The sequence below is a fragment of the Neophocaena asiaeorientalis genome, unplaced genomic scaffold, assembly GCF_003031525.2.
Source record: "Neophocaena asiaeorientalis asiaeorientalis breed wild unplaced genomic scaffold, Neophocaena_asiaeorientalis_V1.1 scaffold5, whole genome shotgun sequence".
Taxonomy (NCBI): domain Eukaryota; kingdom Metazoa; phylum Chordata; class Mammalia; order Artiodactyla; family Phocoenidae; genus Neophocaena; species Neophocaena asiaeorientalis.
In genome coordinates this window covers 2,210,653-2,236,771 of record NW_020174698.1, presented here as the reverse complement: position 1 = coordinate 2,236,771, position 26,119 = coordinate 2,210,653, and the positions used below count along the sequence as shown (strand labels likewise).

The 26,119-nt window shown below is 36.9% G+C and overlaps 1 protein-coding gene across 3 annotated transcripts in view; it reads right to left on the bottom strand.

Moving 5' to 3' along the window:
* The window catches only part of AHI1 (Abelson helper integration site 1), a 204,351-nt gene that overhangs the window by 106,905 nt on the left and 71,327 nt on the right, over window positions 1-26,119 (bottom strand). For all 3 annotated transcript variants that reach the window (XM_024759139.1, XM_024759138.1, XM_024759140.1), the window contains 3 exons: window positions 23,546-23,742; window positions 19,551-19,577; window positions 5,548-5,665 (listed from right to left, as the gene is read on the bottom strand). In XM_024759139.1, coding sequence (XP_024614907.1) covers window positions 5,548-5,665; window positions 19,551-19,577; window positions 23,546-23,742 — 342 coding nt within the window. The remainder of the gene's footprint in view (window positions 1-5,547; window positions 5,666-19,550; window positions 19,578-23,545; window positions 23,743-26,119) is intronic.

Sequence of the window (26,119 nt, the reverse complement as noted above, 5' to 3'; positions counted from 1 at the left end):
TATTTTATGATTTTGTTTAAGTCAAATATCTTGACTGTTTAGGATATGGAAAAAACATTAGTATATGTTTACATGATCTAATGGAGAGTGCAAACAAAATATGGAGAAGACGGAAGCTATTGATCACTTTTAAAAACCAAGTCACAATCTACCACCCTATCAAACTCCAAGTCTACAATTTAAAAAGAGGATATAGGACTTCCCTGGTGGCTCAGTGGTTAAGAATCCGCCTGCCAATGCAGGGGACACGGTTTTGTCCAGGAAGATCCCACATGCCGCGGAGCAACTAAGTCTGTGTGCCACAACTACTGAGCCTGCACTCTAGAGCCCGCGCGTCACAACTACTGAGCCCACGTACCACAACTACTGAGCCTGCGCGCCTAGAGCCCGAGCTCCGCCACAACAGAAGCCACCTCAATGAGAAGCCCGCACACCACAATGAAGAGTAGCCCCTGCTCGCCGTAACTAGAGAAAACCCGTGCGCAGCAACAAAGACCCAACGCAGCCAAAAACAAATAAATAAAAATATTTAAAAAGAGGATATAAAGATTACATTAATAGTCATATTAATAAAAATGAATCATTTTATTTTGCACGCCTCTACTTACCTATTAATATGAATTAAATTTAGTGCAATGCAAAGATATACTAAGTACACAAAAATGAATGATGCTGTCCTTCAAATATAGTCATACAAAGATGATAAGCACTTCCTCGAACTTCCACCCTCATAACTGTGATTGATTTTATTACTGAATAATCCACATGTTAAAATTTACTACTATTGATATAATAAGGACTCTCAAGATAGTTGAATGGGATCTGGGATTCAGACCAACTATCTCAGAACAAAATTTCTCTGCAGACAATCCCTTGATTTGACTGGCAACTAAATACCACAATTTCACTGGAACTAGGCTTTAAGTAATCTAATAACTGGTGAACACAGAATTATATTTAAAGGTCAGATAAAAAGATAACTTCATTAATTCTTAGAAAATACCTTCGTGACACCTCAGTTTTAACAACTACACCTATTCCAAATAGTACTGTCCAGGTTATTACTTTGCAATATATCACACACCTCCAATGCTAGTAAGAAAAGTACATGCCCATGGCCAGAGGGACCTCTGGGCAGAGTGGGAGGACAATGGGCCAGGAATGAAGGAGTGGCTCTAGGCATAGCCTCACTGAGGGTCCACTTCACTTCTGAACTAGTGCCCTCCTCCAGCCAAAGGCAGAGGCAGCGTGGGATGGTGAGGGTAAGTACTGAGCTAGGCGCGATGAGATCTTGCTCTAGATACCAATGCCACTAGCTATGTGAACTCTGACACATCAGCCCTTCTGCTTCTCAGTTTCACGGTAAAGGGATTGACAGTCAAAGACTTAAGGTCCTAGCAGCTCTCAAGAGTTTACACTCTATGATTTTAATGTTTACCCTACTTCTCAGAGGGTTTTGTTGAGGATCAAATGAAGATGTATATAAATAAATTTTGATACAAATAGAAGTTACTGTTGTTGTTTTATAGATTTTCTTCATTATACTAAGGAAGTTTGGAAACAGTTTTGAGATGCAGTACAACATGTTCACCATATGGTGAGACATTTATGAACTATAACCTACAATTTAATCTAAAATGTTAAAATTAAAATGTCCTTTTTTTCCAGCTTTATAAAGGTATAATTGACAAATATAATTTTATAACTTTCTTTCTTATACAAATTACTCAGAAAAGATTTATGGTTTTAATTTTAATAAAATTAGCTGATTTATTATTTTGTTCATTAAGAACCTAGAGCAAAAGCCTAATGAACAGTTCCTAAAATAAGTATCTCATAAGAGTTGTATCCAGCTTTTTTCCTCTCTAACCCATCCCTCACTAAGACACGAGCTGTATTTTTTATTTTATTTTATTTTATTTATTTATTTATTTATTTTTTGCGGTACGGGGGCCTCTCACTGTTGCGGCCTCTCTCATTGTGGAGCACAGGCCCCGGAGGCGCAGGCTCAGCGGCCATGGCTCACGGGCCCAGCCGCTCTGTGGCACGTGTGATCTTCCCGGACCGGGGCACGAACCCGCGTCCCTTGCATCGGCAGGCGGACTCTCAACCACTGCACCACCAGGGAAGCCTGAGCTGTATTTTTTAGAAACATATTTTATCATTTCCCTTTCATCCTCATACCTTTGGATAGCTCTATTTTATCTAGAGAATAAAATGTGAATTCCTCAGTAGGGCACAGTTTGACCCCAATCTACTTTGCAACTCAGTTCTTCCTAAACACTTCCATCTCACCATTTCCTCCAGCTAACCTAAGATTCAAACCACTACCTGGCCAAGTCAAGCTCGCTTCCAGTTGTTTGTTTAGTTGCCTGCCTCTCGGCTCAGCGTGCCCTCCTGCAGCCCCATCTGCTGATGAGGCCGATGACAAAGACAGAGGCGAGACCTTGGAAGGTATTATAAGGACTCTGGAACTCATTCTGACCACCACAGAAACCCTTTTAAGAGTTTTAAGCAGGGAAGTAACAGGATCTAATTTATATTTCAGAGAATCACATTGTCTGCTGTGGGGAGAATAAGCTAAGGGACAGGAGTAAAAGCAGGGAAGTGGAGGGAGAAGAGGGATCCCGAATGGCTTCTGGGTCAACCTAAATGACTGGGTACATGTGCCGGAGTGCTGGGTGGGAAGACCTGGTGTGGGGCAGGGGAAGTGGAGGAACAGTTTGGGGGCAAGAGTTCTGCGTGGACATGTAAAGTACGAGAAATCGCTCAGCTGCTTTATCCCTCTATATTTCAGTGACACTTTGTTTATACTGTGATTTTAGAATTTATCACACTCTGACATAATTTGTTGCGTGCTCATTTGTCTTCCCAACCAAAGTTCCTTGAGGGCAGAGACTGCCATATTTAGTCCATATCCTTAAGAAAGGGACTTAAACAAAGTAGCCACTTAAAATGATTTTAGAATGAATAAAGATAGTATTCTAGAAACTCTGAAGAATATAAACCAAGGAAAAAAGTCTTACTTTTCTAGCAGTTTCCATTACCCAGAACTCACCTTGAATAAGGTCAATAGAAGTCACAGCAGACCGTAAATGCACTTCTGGGTCTTGTCTTCCAGCATATAAACTCACTTATATATAATATATATCAAATCAACCCTTCCTCTTAAGCCTCTTGCATGAAGGCCAGTGGGCCCATATTGACTAGTTCTGTGTAAATAGTCTTTCTTTACACCGTACAAAGCCAAAAGCTGATAGCTTTTCAGTAAGATTTTTATTTTTAAACATCCTATCTACATTGTTTCCATAGTCCTTCATTTCAGATTCTAATAGATTATTTATACAGTCAAGAACACTTAACTATTTATCCCCTTTTAAAATTGGTTTGAATATTGAATAGACTCACAGAATTTTTAAGACAGAAACTCACCAAATCCAGAGCCCTCATTTACCTACAGGGATGAGAAAACTGAGGCCTGAAGAAATTACTAAAGATTCTATAGTCATTCAGAAGTGAAGTCAGGTGTAGAAACTAGTTCACCTGTTTCCTAGGGCAGGATTTTTTTCCACAAAGATTGGCTTCTTAATGAATAAGATGGATTTGGCCATTTTGCAAAGGACTACATAGTCTGCTTTTATAACTCTTCTATACAGAAATATCTCAATAAATTTTATAGGAAGGATATGCCTTAAAATGAGGTCAGGCATATTAATAACTAAAAATCAAGCAAAGCATTCTTACCATGTATTACATGGCTTAATGGTAATGCCCTTGCATGCAAGGGACATGCATGATTTAAAAGGCCCACTCAAGGCCTATATGGCCACGGAAAGCTGAAGGTAAATAGAGCCAATCTTACGTATAATTGTGAAGTTTGCAAGGCTTGCCTTTATCATATCGGGCTTTCCTTTTATTCTTTATCTTTAGTCTTTATCTGTCATGGTGGCAATCGCTCTTCCATTTCAAAGGCCTTCCTATCTATCCTCTCTGCTCTTTCCGTTTACAGAAAAAGAATTTTATATCTATTATCTACACCTTGTTGGTTGATAAACTTAAGACACTACTTGAATGAACTTTAATCAATCTGCTAACTCAATCAGACATTTATGTTCTATCCCCTTAATCCTGAAATGTGGAAGGAAAGATTTGTTCCTGGAAGAATTTTAGACCTCAGCAGAAAGATAGGGATCAAGTGGTGGAGACAGGTTCCCTCCCTCCTAGTCATTAAAATGACGCGGTCTGAAGGCAAACCAAGTATCGAGTTAGGGTGCAGGGAATGTGTCTACAGGAGCAGCCACGGTGGGCCCCCCACTGTACACAAGAACAAAGCTATTCCTCTAACTTCTAGCGGTATCTGAAACACTAGAAATTTAAAATTTCTAAGGTTTGGGATAATTGTTAATTATTATAGTGATTTAAAATTAGAACTCAAAGTATTTTCAAAGCTAATGTACACACTCATCCTGTTTACGAGATAAGTATGTTACACTCATATAGTATCTTATGCTTATAGAGTGCTTTCATATGTGCTTCGTGATTTGAACTTCAACAATATATAATGCAAACATCATTTCTAGTTTTAAAATGAAGATTCTAACATTTGCAGATAATAAGGATAATAAAAGGCACAGCCAGACTGAACATAAGAGTTCCTGCGCCAAGTATTTTCCCACTGTAATACGTAACTCAGTGATATTAAAATGTAGCAATATTAAAATAACTTGCACGTGTAAACTCCAAATACCTTCAAAGTAGAAAAGTAATATTGTTCCTAAATTTCTAAATAAAGTATGTTGATCTTTTCAAGCTCAAGTTTCTTCTTCTTCTTATAACTCTCTGTCAAAGACAACTGTTTTGCTATTCTCAGCTGCCTCATCTTTCTAAAAGACTTCAATAGCAGAAAAAATACCATAAAAAACCTAAAGCTAATGAATAGAAATAGTCATCTTTCAATACCAAAAATACACATTTCTCACCTAGATGCTTTTTCTTTGATATCCTCTGAAAACCTTATTCAAATTAATTTAAAACATTAGCCTAAAAATTTGCAGTTGTATGGTTCAACTCTGTGATTGATATACATTTTAATAACTAGCTTCTTTGCATATTTTCTTAATTTTCTAATTTTAAAGAAACACGATAGTACTGGCAGGATGTATTCTGTTTCTGCCAAAATGCATTTTATGTAGGCTTTCCTTGAAATGAATTACAAAATGTGATTATCCATAAACTATGGTTCCTTTACCCAAGGGAAACTGAATCAGATTTTATATTATACATGTTTAAAACTCACATGTTTTGCTACCTTTAAATTATTATCTGCTCAATAGAATAGAGGTTGGGAGTGTCTACTATTAAAATTACCAAATTCAAATTTGCTTTTGAAATAATTTAGAAAGAAAAAATGCTGGAATATAATTCATCAGGTGTGAAAACTGACCATTACAACGCTATGAGCCAGATTTCTGAAGTGAAATAAATGATATCCATTAAAAAACAGAATCTGAACATTGAAAGAACAGTCAAAGTAAGAAAGGGGCTCACCAGTTTGAGTGAAACCAAACTGACGCAGAATCTGATGAGCGTCCAGCACGTTTGATTGTTTTGACTTCGACTGTTGTGAGGAGGCCGATACTGAAGTAAACGAGAGATTTTTGTTAACCTGTAATAGGAAAGGCAAATCAGAAACGAAAGCGTAATTTCCTGGGTTACTGATGCAAAAACTGGATGAGAAATAGTTGCTTACGATGCAAACCAGGACACTTGTCAAAAGGAGTGGCAATGATTTATATGCTTAGTTTTTAAGAGTTTACAAAACTTTAAAGATTTTACAGAATAGTTTTTATCAAAGAAGGAATACAGTGGTAGTGAAAGCGTACCTATATGAAAGTCGATCTGCCTTACTTTGAAAACAAGTTTGCTTAGCATGGAATTGACTTTATTAGTAACTCAGAGTGGTCTTAAAAGTTATGCCAAACAAAATGTGAAAAATAAAAGTGACTCCTTGACTGCTTTCAATTAAGAAAGGGTTAAAATGTTTCACACCCACATTTCTTTAGCATTTTTGAAATAGCAGGTACTTCCTTTTCAGACTGCACAGAAAACACCTGTAATATTCATGTTTATATACATCATGGTGACATAGATAACACAGCTGCAGCCTAACTTGCCAAGTGAAATAGTTTCCACTGCATCAAAAAATCTCATTCTTAAGACAATGTCAAAGAACAACTAAAATAATGAACAAGCAAAATTTCTGTAAGTAAATACAATGTTCTACAACACAAAAATCCTACTAGTTGTCTGAGTACAATAGTTTCACAGAAATGAAAAGAATAACAAGTGCAACATTATAACTACAGCTACTGTAGAAAAATACATGTCACAAAAAAAGTTTTAAATGTCTAGTAAATTCATTTTGTAGCTCAAACAATTTCAGCAGTGATCTAGTCACTCATTATTAACAAATCATTCATTTATCTTATTATTTTTATCACTTTCAAAAAGCACGATAAAATATGATCTAATTTTGAAAAAATTTGAAATAGTTTCAAAAGTAATCTGTGAATTAACAAACTGTTAAATGATAGTTTATGGTATGTAAATATCAATAGATGAAAATAGCTCCTTTCTTTTTTTTTTTGCGGTATGCGGGCCTCTCACTGTTGCGGCCTCTCCCGCTGTGGAGCACAGGCTCCGGACGCGCAGGCTCAGCGGCCATGGCTCACGGGCCCAGCCACTCCGCGGCATGTGGGATCCTCCCGGACCGGGGCACGAACCCATGTCCCCTGCATCGGCAGGCGGACTCTCAACCACTGCGCCACCAGGGAAGCCCCTCTCTTTTTTTTTGCAATAACCAAAACTACACAGAGGACTTCTACTGTATTAGTATTTAAAAATTCCCTTTTGGTGTTCTGTATACAGTAGTACTGGGTTGTGGTTACATGCCCTTTATCTGACTCATTATTTACATAATGTTTGTAAATGCTTCCCTTCTTTCAAACAGTGATAGTAAATGGTATATCTTAGATTAAGTTTTTCTCTTGAAGGAAAGATAATTTGGTGAAAAAGTCAATTAAGACCAGATGATAATATAGTTCTAAGGTTCCTAAACTGTTGTGGTATCATCTTATAAAAAATAAAAATATTTTTCAAAGTAGTTAGATGGGGTCAAATACTACATCAATGCTAAGAAAAATTATCCAGCTAGAAAAATTCTGTAAGGAGCCATTATTAAACATTGACCAAAATTAAAGTTGACTATATTGATACAACAGCTAAAGTAACAATGCTATCACTTAACATCATTGAACTTCATTTTCCATCTTTAAATGGAGATAACAAAAATAGTACGTATGCGTCAAAGGAAGTGTACCTGAAGAGCAGTAACAATGAACTGGTATTATAAAGAGCTATTCACATAGGCTAACCATAAAGCACTAAATAACATATTAAATATGAAATAGATTAAACAAAGTACGTTGGTAAAGGGAACCTGAAGTGCTATACAAATCAAGTGCCATATAAATATTAGTTATCATTAACATCACTACAAGTAAGGGTAATTAAAAATATGTAATGCAGTAAGAAGATGCAGTAAATTTTTCAGAATGCTATGCTTTTAAATGGAAGTACTATATACAAAATGACATATTTATCACTTAACTATTTAATCCACTTCTCTTTTTAGAATCATTTTTCAGTTTTACTTCTGTGTTCTTAAAAATTTTTATCCTACGTGTCAAACAAAGCATTTTGAAATCTGGTGCAAAAGAACAGGTGTATGCTGGACACCACACACACACACACACACACACACACACACACACACACACACACACACACAATCTGCCTTAATTTACTTGTGCTAAAACAAAAATGGATACCAAGAAAGCTAGAAGAGGATACTTAAATGCCTCCACTCAAACAGAAAGACTTGCCACTCTTTTTAAGTAAAATGCTGTTAAAAAACCTCAACTATAATCTACAATTACATGTTTTTCCTAAGCATTTTTATAATTTGCTCTTTCTGGACGCATTTCTTTTCTTTTCTTTCTTTTTTTTTTTTTTTGGTGCTATGCGGGCCTTTCACTGTTGTGGCCTCTCCCGTTGCGGAGCACAGGCTCCTGACACGCAGGCTCAGCAGCCATGGCTCATGGGCCCAGCCGCTCTGCAGCATGTGGGATCTTCCTGGACCGGGGCACGAACCCGTGTCCCCTGCATCGGCAGGCGGACTCTCAACCACTGCGCCACCAGGGAAGCCCAAGGACACATTTCTTAGAGACTATTTGAATGTCCATGAAGTGGTAAGTGGCAACCTAACAGAGCAGATGAGTCCGTTTCTAAGGCTGGGATAACTGTTAATTATTATAGTGATTTGAAATTAGAACTCCAAGTATTTTCAAAGCTAGCTTACACATATTCACTACTTCATTTAAAGGAAGAAAAATAATAACAACCATTAAATACAGTGAAGCAATATCTATTTTTGAAATATATGCTGTGGAAAAGAATTGCTTAATAATTTTACAACAACAGAAAGGTTGGCTAAGATAGTCTACCCTACAACAATCTATCCTCTTTTTACAACACACTTTTCTGCTTGCTTCATGCAAAAACCACAGTCTGCCAAAGTCAGTTTAATACCTCCATACTGTGTAAAAAGAAAAGCATAAAAATTTAAGGAAATTCATAATAGAGAAAAAGAAAAAAAAAACACCTAGAACTGCCAAGTTAATCACAAAACTGTTTTGCCTACTCTTTCTGGATATAAATAGTTTTGTGTAAAATATGCAAATACTAATTCTCTAGGAGGGGGTTAATTTTCATGTTAAAAAAGTCATTGCTCTAACCTAAAATTGAATGCACAAAACTAAACAGGCCATCAATAGTTTACCTTTTAGTGACTAAATTGTAAAACCACTGGGAGATATATAACACTGATTTCCATATACACTTACAAGTCTAATCATTTCAGCTGACTTTATATGCTATATTCACCTGAAGAACTGTTTTTAAAGGTTCAACTTGTGAAGACACTTCAAATGGTTTTAAATGATAACGGAAAAGATATTAATACTGTCTGTATGTGTATGTTAACAAATTTGTCCCACGTCCTCCAGACAACTGTCTATTTTTTGAACTAAATTTGAACAACAACGCAGATAATACTTTAATTTGAAGACAGTTCAAAAACCTAGACAGTATGTAGGAAATGTTTTGTTGCAAGTTATATGTGTGTTGTAAAAATTAAAATCCCAATATTACAAAACAAGTTAAACAGAAAACTTGAGCCAGAGTGAGATTCAAGTTATCTGAAGCAGGTCTCTTAACATCTCATAACGTAAGTTCTAAAAGCAGCTTACATTTCTGTGATATCTAGGTTAGTAAAACCTAAGAAATTAGTTGGCTATGGTGTCATAAAGAGAAATACAACATGATCTCTAGGCCCCAGATAATTTCCTTGCAAGTTGGGACAGTGAAGTGAGGGATTAGAAAGAAACACTGTTACTATTAAAGAGAAATTTTTACAGTGAGGTAACGTGCTAGAAAATCTCCCCCAAATCAGTTCACCAATGCTGTATTAACTAAACTAGAATTCTAATTGGGATCAGTCATAACAAAGTTTTACTTTGTAATATTTAATCAAGATTTTTTGAACCCTTGATACATATACCAAGGGCTGGTGGTTCAAAGATTACTGATATATTCCTCTGTGAGAAGCTCAAAATTAAGATCTAGTCCTGGTTCAAACCACTTATCCAGCAGTAATATGCCTTAGGGAAAGCCAATTTACCTCGATGCATCTTGCAATAACAAACCTTTACCTCCTTTCTCTCTTAGTGTATTTCCTTACTCCAGAGAGAAAATTTGGTGCTGGACCCCCCGAAATCCTCACTTCCAAGAACATACCTCTTGCACCTACCTTTCTGTTTCTCCTAATGTCAGAGAAAGAGGTACCCTTCCATTCAAGATTAATCCCTCCATCTGTCCCCCTTGGGGATATCCTTAAAACTCTTCCCAATTCTACTTCCAAATTCTCTACTGGCTGTTTGCCTAAAGGCTATAAGCATAAACCTTTCTACTTTAGTATAAAAATAGAAAACAAATTCTCACTGTGATTCCATAATTTCCTTATGCTTCATTGAAAGTTAAATTTCTTGAAAAATAGCACATAACTGCTATCCATATACCTCAACCATTCACTTTCAAGCAGTACAACAAAGCTTTTATCCATCAGAACACTAAAACTGAAGTTAAAGTCATCGTGGACTTCAAATGATCTAATTTAGCGGATTCATTGAGGCCTCTAAGATAGCTGACCTTGTCAATAACTCTCCTGTTTCTGGGAAACCATTTTTCTGTTGGTGATCCTGCCACTGCCTATGAGTGTTGTTTGCTAGACACACTGGGCCCTCTTCTTCCCTCACAACACATGGCTATCCTGGGCAGTAATGTTTGTTTTCACTGCTTCATCTGCCTTTTATGCTGATGATTCTTCAATATATTGGGTTGGCCAAAAAGTTCGTTCGGGGTTTTCCACACGATCTTATGGAAAACCGCGAACTTTTGGCCAACGCAATAAGACTCTTCTGATTGGTAAGTTCAAAACCAAATTAACCTTTCCCCTGCTGTTCACTTCCTCAGGGAAAGATATCACCAGCCCCCCAGCTGCCCCAGCCAGACAGATGGGCATCACCTTGGACTGCTTCCTCTTGCTTCACACAGAGTCACTCATCAAGTCAATCAGGTGCTCTGGCATCTGATGCCACTACTCCACAGTTAGTGTTACTGCTGCAATAGTCTCCTGATTTGTTTTCCTATCTCTTGTCTCTTCTCTAATTCTTCTTCTATACTGCTACCAGGATGATTTTTCTAAAATGCTAATTTTACTGAGCACCACTTCTGTTTAAAACCCATCATCAACTGTTCCACTGGATAAAATCCATACTTTTTAGTATGGCATACAAAGCTTTCTATATTATAACAACTACCTAGCTTTCCCACCTTACTGCTCCATCTCCTATGTTCCAGCTACAACAAATTGCATACAGCTCCCCAGACATGCCAGGTTGTTGCATGTCTCTGTGACTTAGTTCATGCTGTTCCTGTTTCCTGGAATGGGCTTCCTTCCTGGCTCCATCTGCCTTGTGGATACCAACTCCTTCTGCAAGCTTTCCCTCAAGTATTATACCATGTACGAAAAGCCTTTCAGACTCTCCCAATAGAACTTACCTCCCCCTCCTTTGTCTCTCCACTAACCCCACATCTAGTACTATGGCACTGGTAACACTTTAGTACGATTACTTACACTGTTAGTTATCATCCATCAGACTGTAATCTTCTTGAGGGTAAGGAACAGGTTTCGTCTACCTTTCTTTAGTAAGTGGCTGGTGTAGCACTAATAAGAACTACACAGAAGCCAAATGCATTAATACATATGAAAACAGTGCATGTTTTAAAACCTTACCCAAATTTAAGGTGGTATTTGTATTCAAGACTTCTCAAATGTAAGTAACTTTTTGATGATAAGAATTACAGAATAATGGGCTTAAAAGTAAGAAACTCATTAATTTACATGGTTTAATACTCCTATTTAAATCTAGAAACAGGAGTACGAAATAATAGAAAAGAATATATAAATATAGGTCTCTGCTCCCAGTTCCTGGCACAGAGCTCCCGAAACCCTTGCAGTTTCCTAATTGATAAGAGCACTGGGAGCATCTCTTGTCCTCATATTTTATCTTTGACTCTGGTTCCTGAAGCTGAGCTCCAAAATCTCTTGGAATTTCCTAGGTGATAGGAATGTCTTTTGTTCTAGGGAAGTGACTCTTGGTGGGCTTCTAGATGGGACTGATCACCAGAAAGACCAAGAAATGATGAGAAGCTTAGAATTTTCAGGCCCACTCTCCATTTTCCAGGGGGGAGAGAGGGGCTGGAAATGGAGTTAATAACTGACCATGCCTACCTGAAGTCACCATAAAAATCCCGACAATATGGGGTTCGCAGAGCTTCCAGGATGGTGAGCACAGGGACGTGCTGGGAGAATGTCACACCCAGAGGAGGGCAAGGAAGGACCACGCCCCCTCCCACATGCCTTGCTCTATGCATTTCTTCCACCTGGACGTCCATCCTTTATCATATCATTTTATAATAACCTGATAGATAGCAAGTAAACTGTTTTCTTGAGTCCTGAGAGCTGCTTCAGCAAATCAATCAAACCCAAGGAGTGGGTGGGTGGAATCTCGATTTATAGCTGATTGGTCAGAAGCACAAGTAACCTGGACTCGCAACTGGCGCCTGAAGCGGGGTGAGGGGGGCAAGCTTGTGCGACTGAGCCTTTAATTTGTAGGATTTGATGCTATCTTCAGGTAGACAGTGTCAGAATTAAGTTGCAGTTCACCCAGCTGGTGTCTCAGAACTGGCTGATGAGGGAAACCCCGCCACCTCTGATGTCAGAAATGTCGGAGTGTGGTAGGAGTGTGAGAGTGAGAGAGACGGGAGGAAAACTGGTTTTTCCTAAAACAAAGGTTCTTCCTGTTTTCTAAGATATCCAGTAACAAAAGTCTATAATTTCTTTTCGTGGCCTATTGTAGCTTGTGCTACTCCTACAGCCAAGCCAGTCTTCCAAATACTGTCAAAATAGTTTTTTTTAAAGAAGTTTTAAAAACTTATTTTCATTGGAGTCTTTATTTTTTTAAACCTTTTTATTTTTCAGTGAATAATATGCTCCAAGATAGTTTAAACTATAATACAGACCATTACTTCACCTTTATAGCACTCTTCAATAAACCTTAGCTTGGTTACATTTACATTCATTTAGGGTAGATGATATCAATAATTGAAAAAAAAAAAGATGAAGTCCCCTGGCTTCCAGAAGCTTCCAGAGGCATGTGGAAATTCAGACGTGTAAAGATTAGAGGTGGAAGCAATACCATGTAAAACTTAAAAAGAAGGAAAGATGGAAGGGAGAGAGGGGAGGAGGGGGAGGGAGAGGGAAGAAAGAAAAGCGTTGTTCCTCCCTGAGGGAATTCATAATTTAATTCTGGAAAAGACAGGCAAAGTTAATTACAATTTAAGGCAGAATAAGCCCAATTATATAACATGCCAGGTATGAATAAATATGTCTGAGAACACGAGAAAAACAGACAAATTCCATTTGTGAGGAATCATACAAAGCTTAATGGAAATAGACTCATACCATTTCTGGTATGCTTCAGTCCAATCCTAAACAAAGGAAAGTGCAAGGAAATTTGTAAATTATAAATTTATGTGTGAGTAGTCCACGGCAACTGAAATTCAGAGCAATGTAACAGACTTCTAATACCAATTACTATCTCAGAAGTAATCAGATGAGAACTCTTTTATCTTCCCATCATCAAATCTGTATCTGAGCATCTACCCATACTTTCTACCTATGTGCCTATCAGAAAGGATGAAAACGCCCTTCTCTGAAGGCTAGTTTCTCCATTGGTATTCAGGATTACATCCCCTTTCACATTTTCTAGGACTTGAGTCCAGCAATTATCACCTCCATGGGACATTATCAACTTCTCCATCACCATTGAATCATTCCCATCAGCAAATAAATATGCTTTAATATTGTCCATCTAATGTTCCCCTCCAGTTGCTGCTTCTCTGCTCCCCAGTTAAAATGTCTTAAAAGAATGGCCTACACAGTCTCTGCTTTATATTCTCCCATTCTGTCTTCAACTCACTTCAACTGTGCTTTTGTCTCAGCCACTTACTGAAACAGCACTCATCTAGGTAACCAGAGGACACCACCATGCCTGTTATTGTCCTCATTTTACTCTTTCTCCCAGTAGCATGTGACTGTGTATCACTCCTCTTTCTTAAAATACTTCCTCTGGGATTTTCTGACATACCCTCTCCTGGACCAGGACCTCAGGTATTTAGCTATAATCTCTGCCCAGGTGATCTTACCAAATCTGACAGTTTAGAACAAAAAGGACTTTAGCCCTGACTTCTCCCCTGAGCTTAAGACTCATATATCCAATTGCCTACTTCTCAGCTATGGTCATATTATAAACTCCACTCCAGTATTCCTCACCTCATTAAAAAGCACTGCTACACAGCTGCTGAAAGCAGCAACATAGAAGTTATTTCTAATTTCTTTCTCTTACACCACATCTAATCCATCACCAAGTTTTGTTGAATCTACGTCCAAAATATATCCCAAATCTGTGCATTGCTGGCATTTCCATTATTATCATTGTTAAGGTAATTAATCAAGGGGACCATTAGACTGAGGTGGCACTAATGCCAGGGTAGCCTATGACCACAAAATCTAAGCCTGTAAATACTTCAAGGTTGCAAAATTGAAACCTAAGGACAACTAATCACAACAGCCAACTAGGCTTTAAACTATAGCCTATCAATAATTTCCTTGTTTTGCTTCTGCCTTTTCTCTATAGAAGTCTTTCCCCAGCTCCTGTTGGTGAAATGCTTCTAATGATTTCTGGCTTGGCCCTGCCCAATTCGAATCATTTTTTGCTCCAAAAACCCTCTTAAAATGTTTAATATGCCTCAGTTTATCTTTTAATACCATCCTAGTCCAGGCCACAATCTCCTCTTTCTTGAACTGAGACCCTTACTCTCCTTTTAAAATCTATTCTCACATTCTCTCTAGCTTAACATCTTAATCACTTGTTTCTCTAATTAAATCAACATCCTAAACTCCTTAAAGAAGGATAGCAGAATATGCCACCCCAAAATATGTCTCTTTGGTATAAGGATTACTTTGAGAAACTTTAGACACAGGAGTTCTGAAAACAGAGTGGAAGTTACCCTTTTGTAAGGGAAATATACTGGGCTGGCCAAAAAGTTCTTTCGGGGAACTTCCCTGGTGGTGCAGTTGTTAAGAATCCGCCTGCCAATGCAGGGGACACGGGTTTGAGCCCTGGTCTGGGAAGATCCCACATGCCACGGAGCAACTAAGCTCGTGTGCCACAACTACTGAGGCTGTGCTCTAGAACCCGTGAGCCACAACTACTGAGCCCGAATGCCACAACTACTAAAACCCGCACACCTAGAGGCCATGCTCCGCAGCAAGAGAAGCCACTGTAATGTGAGGTCTGCGTACTGCAACGAAGAGTAGCCTCTGCTCGACGCAACTAGAGAAAGCCTGTGCACAGCAACAAAGACCCAATGCAGCCAAAAATAAATAAATAAATTTAGTTAGTTGTGTTAAAAAAAAAAAAAGGTTCACTGGCCTTTCTCAAAAAAAAGAAAAGTTTGTTCAGGTTTTTCCTAAGATGTTATGGAAAAATCCGAACGCACTTTTTGACCAACCCAATACACTAGAAAGGGGATCGACTATACCAGGAAAAGAGCTGTCATCAGGGACAACTTTTTCACCTGAGACACTTATCTGCATGGCAGGGTAACCTTGTCTACTAACCAGTTCCTCCTCTCACCTTCCCTTGAATTGCATTCTGCCTCTGAAGCCCCAGATCTCTCCATCCCTTTTCTAGGCTCAGGATGGTATATAAGCCTCAGTTACCCGGCAGCCTTTGGAATACCATAACTCCATGGAGCTCATGTATGTATGTAATTAAAATTGTATTTTTTCTCCTGTTAATCTGTCTATGCCAACTTAATCCTTAGAATAGCCACAGAAACTAGAAGGTAAAGTTTTTCCTCCCCTACATTACCATGCTTACAAGGCCCTTTAAAAGGCACGCCTGATCTCCTGATTTTCTCTCCAACTTGTCAGGAAACACTGTTCCTCCTTGCTGGCTCACTATCCCACTTAAGCTTAGTGGTGTTCTTTCTGCTCCTCCAGCATGCCAGTTTTATTCCTAGATGAGGACTTTTGCAGGACAGGACTAGCTCCTTGTCAAGTATTTCTCTCAGAGAGGCCTTCCATGATCATCCTTTAGAGTATAACTTCCCCCAGTCATTCTTTGTCCCATGGGCCTATTTTATTTTCTTCACATCACTTCTTGCTGAAATCATCTTATTTCCTTTTTTGTTATTTGTCTCCCTACAATAGAATGTTCTTATTCACTGTTGTATTCTCCATGTGCACACATGGTCTCTCTCTCTCTCACACACACACACATGCACACACACACACGCACACACACACTTGGTATGCATTCGATAAATATTTGTTTAAAGACTGTTAGTGGGAAAAAAAGGAATAAATCTTCAACAATATAAAAATCTAGATGGGATTTAGGGAAGAAAAAACTTAGGTACCTGGTAAAAATTTATTATTCTGGATGTAACAGATGAGAAATGACATAAATATATTCTGCTTTTAAGAGTAAAGTCTTTTGACAACAGTGTAAAGACCATTCAATGGGGAAAGAATACTCTTTTCAATAAATGGTGCTTGGACAACTAGACAGCCATATGCAAATGGAATAAAATTAGACCTCTACATCACATCATATTAAAAAAAATAACTCAAAATAATCACAGACCTAAATATGAGTTAAAAATATAAAGATCCTAGAAAACAGAGCAGTAAATCTCTGGAACATTGGGTTAGGCAATGGTTTCTTATATATGACATCAAAAGCACAAATGACAGAAGAAAAAAATAGATTAACTTAATTTCATAACAATTAAAGCCTTTTTGTTTTAAAGAATACCATCAAGAAATTAAAAGGGCAACCCACAAAATGGGATAAAACATTTGCAGATCATCTATCTGACAAGAGACTTGTATCCAGAATATATAAAGAACTCTTAAGGTGAACAATAAAAATAAATAATTCTTTTTTTAAAGAACAGGTAAAGGAGTCGAATAGACACTTCTCCAAGGAAGATATAAAAACAGCGCAACAAAAATACTCAACACCTTTAGTCATTAAGAAAATGCAAGTGAAAATCACAATGAGACGCCACTTCCCACCCACTAGGATGGCTATAAAGACAGAAAATAGTAAGTGTTGACAAGGATGAGGAGGAACTGGAACCACTGCTAGTGGGATTCTAAAATGCTGCAGCCACTTTGGAAAACAGTTTGGTAGTTTCCCAAAATGTTAAACATAGAGTTACCATATGACCCAACAATTTCATTCTTAGATATATACCCCAGAGAAATAAAAACATATGCCCACACAAAAACTTGTACACACATGTTCATAGTAGCATTCTTCTTAATTGCTAAAATGTATAAACAACACAGATGTCTGTAAACTGATGAATGGATAAACAACATGCAATATATTTATACAATGGAATCTTATTTGACAATAAAAAGTAGTACTCATACATGCTACAAATGGAGGACCCATGAAAACAGTATTCTAATCTGCAGAAGCCAGTAACAAACAATCACATATTCTATGATTCCATTTACATAAAATGTCCAGAATAGGCAAATCTATAGAGACAGAGAGTATATTAGTGGTTAGCAGGAGTTTGAGTGTTTTGTGTGTGTGTGTGTGTGTGTGTGTGTGTGTGTGTGTGCATGTCCCTACCCAGAAATGGAGAATGACTGCTAAGAGATACGGGGCTTCTTTTTGGAGGGAATGAAAGAACTCCAGATGGTAGTGATGGTTGCACAACTCTGTGTATATAATAAAAGCCAATAAACTGTACACTTTAAAAGGGTGGATATTATGGTATGTGTATTATATCTCAATAAAACTGTCATAAAAAATAACTAAATACACTACTAGGTTAATCTTTCCAGACCTTGATTAATTTCCAGAAATGTCATATTTTCAATGACTATTCTACTTTTGTTAAGTACTAGGAATACAAAGATGAATGACATGAACCTCCACCCTCAGGAAGTTTTCAGAATAGCAGAGGACGTTCTCCATAAAGCCTTTTGCCAAATATGTGCAGAACACTTTACTCTTTGGACATTCAGACAGCATTACAAAAGAGGGGTACATAATACATGTGTTAAAATAAAGAGAAATAGCTCTGAACTGCTAATCAAGAGGATAAACTACTTTTTTGACTCCAGTTTTATATTCTATACATACTTAAGAAGATTTAGTAATCTTAGAGCTACAATCATTACACCAATCATTGCTATCAGGAACAAGTTTCCTGAACATCTGCAGCCTAAGTCAGAATATAGCTTGTTCTCCTTTTTCCCCATCTTCCTTCCCCTTGTCTATATTCTATTTCCTGTTGACTTGTGATAATTAGGTAAAAAAGTGATGGGTCCTGACTGATACTGGACAGCTCAGTGATGGGATAACCCCAGTGTTTTCTGACACATTTCCTCCATAAGATGCCCCACGTGGAACGAGACAATAGCCAACTTACTTCTGTATTCCAAGCACCTGCCACATGGTAGGAGGTGTCTACTGAGTAAAAACAGTATTTCCACTGCACTGACATTATATAAAGCAGTCTTTGAATATACTAATACCACTTTAATTCTTTCCCTTCTGGAGGTCTCACCTTTCACTTTGTGACATATATAATCATATTTGATAAATAAACGGATGTCTAATTATTCAACTGAATTTTGGGAACAGATAGAAGAAAATAAGAGGGAAGGACGAACATGTGGTGTTATTCCAGCTCTTTTAAATAAAACTTATTTTCTTGACAATTGAGTTAAAGGTTGTACATAAAATAACCTTGCTTGTAGAAGGAAGAAAGCTGTTGTGTTGACAGCATCCCAGATACAATTTAGTTGAAATTGATTAATAATCAAGGGCCTTTTTGTATACCTCCATTTTCAGACCAACTTTGGGGTCTTGGGCAACATACATCACTTAACCTCTCTCAGCCTCAGTTTCCTCTCTTCTAAAATTGGAATAACAATAATATCTAATCTGTCTCTCAGGATTGTTATACAGTTAAATGGGAAAGGAAGTATGAAACACGGTATAAATGATCCAGAGCATTATCAGCACAATATATCATTGCCGTTTATGTGTGGCTTACGTTCATTTCAAGGCTTATACACTATACTCAGAATTCACCCATTGGAACTGTATTGCTGTCTCTTACCTATAAAGTATCATATAATATTTTTCTCAGAGAAGGAAATGATCTTGCTGGCCCTTTACTGAAAGTATATCCCAATCACTTAATATTTTTAAATCTTCAGAAATATGAAGCTACTTGCTGAATTCTCAGGTGCCAGTATTACGATTCCTTGATAAATCCGAGCTCAAATGCAGAATATATGTATCAGATGAACTTTGTAAAAGTTCTATTACAACTATGAACGGTACATTTCAATTCTTTGGTGCATCACAATGAAAACTAAAGTTATCTTCCTGGTAATAAAAACCACTCACTCTAGAAACTGTCATATACAGTGAAGTAAGTCAGAAAGAGAAAAACAAATATCGTATATTAACGCATATATGTGGAACCTAGAAAAATGGTACAGATGAACGGGTTTGCAGGGCAGAAAGAGATGCAGATGTAGAGAACAAACGTATGGACACCAAGGGGGGAAGTGGGGGAGGGGTGTGGGATGAATTGGGAGATTGGGATTGACATGTATACACTAATATGAATTAAATGGATGACTGATAAGAACTTGCTGTATAAAAAACTAAAATTCTAAAACAACAACAAAAGCCACTCACCTTTGCAGCACAGGCTCGTATCACCTCCTAAAAGAAATAGGATAAAATAAGTAAAGAAATACTCATAATTTCATTTAATAAAATATCAACTCTTTTTAACACATTCAGATATTAATCTCTTAATAACCAAAATCAACATTTGGGAGAGTATTTTTTAATCTATCACCTGCAGGTGTCACTCTGCACTGTTCCAATGAGCTGGAAAGAGTATAAATTAAAGAGACTCGATGACATGATTTTGGTTTGCCAAAGCAAAATGCACTGACAAACAAGACTCTGGAGGGCCTACATGTAACTGCCTCAAGAAAAATCTGTCTCCTCAGTAAACTTCGCATAAACACTAAAATTCTGTACTGGGACACTAACGTATCTAAAAGACACACTCTGAACTGCAGTATATAATTATCTCTATAAATAAGAATACCCATACATATAATTCTCAAATTAATAATTTACTTCAGAGGAAATCTAATAGTAAACACTTCTGAGGAGTAAAGGATATGACTGGAGGAGCTACAGAAGGGGACTGCCTACAACTCATGGGATAAGGCCAAGAAAAAGTCACTTCTGAAAAAGAAATTAGTCAAAGGCAACACAAAATAGATGACTTGTAAATTTGCTGCTAGGGAGACACAAATAATATTCTAGTCCAATAAAGGTTGTTAACCAGCATATATCATCAGCCTAGTACGGCACTAGGAAAAAATGGTAATAATCAATGTGGAGTTTAGAAAAAAAGAACTGAAAAAGAAGAGTGTCCTTTTTTTTAAATCTGAAATTTCTAAGGGACATAGACTACATCTAAAGGATATCAGTCATTTCAATCACTAAAAGGAGACAGTAAAACTGACTGTGGGCATGAGATTCTGATTGCCTGGACTGAATCTCAGCTCCAATGTTTCCATCTGTGTGACGTTGGCAATATTGCTGATCTCTGTAAGCCTCAACATCATCTTCTGTAAAATGGGGATAATACTAGCATCCACATTATAGGATGGTTTTGAGGATTAAATACAGTGAACACGTAAAACACTTAGCACAGTACCAGGAATTCATTATGTCAGTTTCTACTCATAATTAAACAGATGTTAATCATCACCAATTATTATACAGTGAAATCTCCTGTGGGGTAGAGAAAATTAATCTTTTTTTTTTCAAAATTGGCATAAAACATTAAAAAACCCATTCAATCCCTATTCCTATGACTCTGCTTAACAATCAGCTCTGTGATCACTGACCCAGATATCAGGTTAATTTTCAAAAGGGCAAGTGGTCTTGAGTGCTCAAGCACCTGGAGAGGTATACCTTCCATTATAAGATGTTTAAGTTTATAAATCAACTTTTTGTGGAACTCTTTACTATTACCAGGTACCCCAGATTCTGAGCAGCTCTAGATACACTAATAAGACTAAATTTCTGGGTTTGAAACCTTAGAAAGAGTTGTGTCACTGCTCTCAAGATACTGTCTACCTGTGAGGTCTTATCTGGATTGCAGAGCCTTTTAGGTATTGCTGCAGTAGTAGCACAAAGTCGGCTCTGTTAAGTACGAAACAGTTAAAAGAGTTTTATTATGAGTAAATGATAAAGCTACCAAGAACAGAAAATTGTCTATTTATGGCATCCTTTTCTCATTCATGAGTAAACACCTATGAAATACCTGAGGAACTGAATTTATTATGCAATTCACACACACACAGATCACACACTAAACTTGAACTGTATTTTATCAGAAAAGCATTCCTTTTGTGGTTACAAAGAAAGGAGTATCTCCAGGGATACAGTCTTCTACAATATAGAAGTGATATAGTCTTCTCTATTAGACTTCTACATAGAAGACCAGTGACAGAGCCTTTTAGACTAAGTAACAAACCTAACAGGAAAAGGAATTTAGGGTCTACCAAAACACAGCTCAGGAAACAAGAGAAAAGGCATTGTGACAAAAGGTGAGAAACCAGTCAACCTAAATGCTTGCAAAACATAAAAAGAATGGAGCTTCCGTGGGAACAAAGATGACATTTTGTTTTGATTCCCATATATGCTACATACATTGTCAGAGAAAATACACTGCAGATAGCATTTGAAAAAAAAGTTCAGAGAATTCTCTTAACACGGGAAATATATGGTTTTTCAAAAACCACAGCAAATAGACAAAGCTTTCATTTCCAAAGGCAGCCTCAATCTACCACAATCCCAAAGCGTAATTTTTAAAAAGAAAAGTTTAGTAAAAGCTAAATAAATCAATGATTCTATGAGAAACAAGTTTTTCTCTTATAATAAATTATCAATTTACTTTCCCCTTGCCTTTGGTTTCATATCTTAAAAAATATTCTTCTGATTTTATTTTTCTTTTACATCTACTTTCGTTTCATTTATCTGAGGATGACAGCTATAAAAGATGATGCAGGAGAAAAGCTACAAGCCCAAGGTGATTCCAGGATGTTAAGTTTCACAGTGTAAAGATTGACAGATTATAGGAAACTTGTTTTTATACATCTATCTGTGAATTGCTCTTTAGTCCGTAGATGAAATCATTTTGCAATGCAAGGCTTTAGACAAGGGCCATTTTTTTTTCCTAGCGAATAAATATTTTTCGCTAATTTCTAGAACTCCATTTATCTATTCATACTTCCTTTTAAAATCTGGAACACATTCATTATTCAATTATTTTAAAATGTTAAAATATAAAGTCTTACAACACTGAAATATTAATTTATAGTCATATTATTCCAAAATTTATACTGATAAATATTTAAAAATTTCCCCCATATTCCAACTAAAGCTGAACCCGTTGTCTGAGTGATCTGCACTCTTGTATACCCCACACTCTCTAACTTTCTAAAGAAAGGAAAGGAGAGAGGAAGAAAGTACAGTCAGAACTAAAGATGTCTCACTGTAGTTCCTCCTATGTTGGGTTTAAAACTGGTCAATATCCCTATCAAAGGAGGAGGGGAAAGGATGATATTTATTAAATGCCAGGCACTGTGCCACAAGGGGGAACACAACAAGCCCGCAAAGTCCCTCTCTTCAAGGTGCTCAGGCTAATTCTCACTAAAAGAACTATTAGGGTCAAAGAGCCTAAGTATTTTTAAGGATGTTCAAGCTTCTCAATACATTTTACCACTTATCTTTGAGAAACACTGTATAGTAATTTACCACCAACAGAATACCACACGACTTGTAACCAAGCACCCTCCTCCTGATTTTCATCATCTATTTTCCAGTTTTACAGGCAATATCTGGTTTCTGTGGCACTACTTTTCTCTGAAGTGAGATAGAACTTTAAAATACGCTTATGAGACATTTGTACCTACTCTTTTTGAAAGTACATGTTTATTTCTTTTATCCATTTCTTTGTTGAAGTCTCACTATTTTCTTTATTTTTTAGTTCTTGCATATTAAGAAGGCTGTTCCATTTATATATTTTATGTAGACATTTTCCCAGGTTGGTATTGGCTGTGTGTGCGTGTCTGCATGTTGTATATATGCATATACACACATATATTTTAAAATAGAGAAACAAGTCCTGGGCTGATCTTTACAGAGATATCAAGTCAGGAAAGCCTAATAGATTATCCTAAGTTCAGTTTGTTTACTGCAGTTAAGTGATTTTAGAACAAGTACCAGAAAGGAACTGTAAAAGTATAAGAAAGCCTAGTTTTTTTTTTTTTTTTTTTTTTTTTTGCAATACGTGGTCCTCTCACTGTTGTGGCCTCTCCCATTGCGGAGCCCAGGCTCCGACGTGCAGGCTCAGTGGCCATGGCTCACGGGCCCAGCCACTCCGCGGCATGTGGGATCCTCCCGGACCGGGACACGAACCCGTGTCCCCTGCATCGGCAGGCGGACCCTCAACCACTGCGCCACCAGGGAAGCCCAGAAAGCCTAGTTTTAAGTAACTACTTCGTTCAGTTAATATTTATTGGCATAGCAATGTAAAACAGAACTGAAATGGTTTTAAAGTTTCCAACTTCTCAACTGCATAAAATAAGTAAACATACTGTGACAGAATCAATCCTCTGTTTCACTTGCTGCATCTTCATTGAAGAATTTTCAGTGTGGACATAGTCATCAATCTGAAAAGAGCCCTGATGAGGCAGTCTAGGGCAGATGCATAAAGCATCTTGATTTTGGTGTATTCCAGGTAATGGAAAGGTTCCATTGTAGCGTTTGAACATTTCAGCCTCCTGCTGGGCAACTGGAAAAATTAGTCCATAATTAGTTCAAATCATCACAGCAAAAGCATAATGAAATAATTAAGCCATGAAATTGTAGCATTAAAGGAATGATCAGAAAGTACATAATACATTTTAAATACTGGGTAATAATAATACAACATGATGAACAAAATGTGAAATTATTAAATACTGTAAACCATAAAAAAGGAAATATAATAATTTCATAGATAACTTCATGTCAGGTAGTATAATTGAGCCTTGAAGGCCATGCAGTATCTTGGTCTGGTAAACATAACAAATTGGAAGGGGACTCTAACTTTGAAGAGATGCATACAGAAAACACAATATAAAAAATCAAAGGCATAATATAATAAAGAAAACACAAAAACAATAATTATTCACAAACCCATTTCCTTAAAACAACTGTTTTCATATCTTCATACCTCTATCTTTATTCATATATACATTTTATGTACGATATCATAGTGTAAACACAATTGAACAGTTTTTCAATTTAAATGTAAGTTTTTGCATATTTCTACAACTATGTAATTACCATTTATAAATGCTTTACAATGCCTCATCTAAGGAAGCGCCATAGTTTATTTATGTATTCTCCTATTGCTAAATATTTACAATGTTTTCTGTTTTCCCTCATTATAGGCTATGCGTAAGTACTTTCATAATTTATTTTTTAAAAGAATCCTTTCTTTGGATTTAATACCCCAGAGTGGAATAGACGGCTCAAAGGGTGAATGTTTTTGATGATGATGATGACGACGACAACAAGGGTATTAGCACCTGTATTGTACTTTATGATGTTTAGGATGCTTTCACATACATTATCTCATTTGATCATTTAAATAAATGAATTTGAAAATTTTTAAATGCCTGTAAGTAAAAAGGAGAACAAATAAAAAGTAATCATTTAAAATAGTATTTTCTTGATTATACAATTATATAATTTAAAAATCCATAAAAGAAAAAATTGACAATTTTGGACTTCATAAAAATTTCAAATGTCTGTTCTTTCAAACTCTTAAGACAATTAGAAGAAAAGCCAAAGGCTGGGAGAAATATTTGCAAATCATATACCTAATAGAGCATCACTTGTATATAAGAAACCTAACTCTCAAAATTCAATAATCAGAAAGCAAACAAGCCAGTTTTACAAATGGGCAAGAGATCTGAACACATGATTCAGTGAAGAAGATACATGGATGGTAAATAAGCACATGAAAAGGTGCTTAACATCATTAGTCATTAACGATAAGCAAATTAAAACCACAATGAAATAGCACAGCATACCTATTACAAGGGCTAAAATTTAAAAGACTGGCCATTTCAAATTTAGCAAGGATACGGAGATACTGAAATACAGACTAGTGGTGGGAAGGTTAAGCAGCACAACCACTTTAGAGAACAGTCTGGAAGCTTCTTAAACATATGTCTGCGCTGGGATCCAGCTCTTCTATTTTTAGGTATTTATTCAAGAGAAATAAAAGCATATGCTTATACAAAAACTTGTAAATGAATATTCACAGCATCTTTATTGGTAATAGCTAAAAACTGGATAAAACCCAAATGCCCATCAACAGGTGAATGGAAAAACAAACTGTGATATATCAATACAATAAAATAATACTCAGGGGGGCTTCCCTGGTGGCGCAGTGGTTGAGAGTTTGCCTGCCGATGCAGGGGACACGGGTTCGTGCCTCGGTCTGGGAAGATTCCCACATGCCGCGGAGCAGCTGGGCCCGTGAGCCATGGCCGCTGAGCCTGCGCGTCTAGAGCCTGTGCTCCGCAACGGGAGAGGCCACAACAGTGAGAGGCCCGCGTACCGCAAAAAAAAAAAAATAATAATAATACTCAGAAATAAAAAGGAACTATTGATAAACTCGAGAACACAGATTAACTTCAAAGTAATTATGAGTGAAAGAAGACAGATCAAAAAAAGTACGTGGTATATACTGTTGCACTCATATACAATTCTAGGGAATGAAAATTAATTAATTCATAGTGTTTGTCTGGCAGGAGCGGGAGGTAGGGAGAGATGACCAAGGAGTACAAAGTAACTCTGGGGGATGATGGACGTGTTCATTATCTTGACTGAGGTGATAGTCTCACAAGTATATAAATATGTCTTGACTTATCAGGGTGTACAGTTAAAATATATGCAGTTTATTATATGTCAATTATACCTCAATAAAACTGCTCACGAAAAAGTGATAGGAGTTAATATTCAAAGAGTCCCCATAAAATCAATTAAAAATGAATAATCCAACAGAAAAATGGGCAAATGACCATTACAGAAAATTCACAAAAAGGAGAACTATATATTCAACTTCACTACTAATTAAGGAAGAAATAAGAGGAAAAAGGCAAATTAGAAAGTGA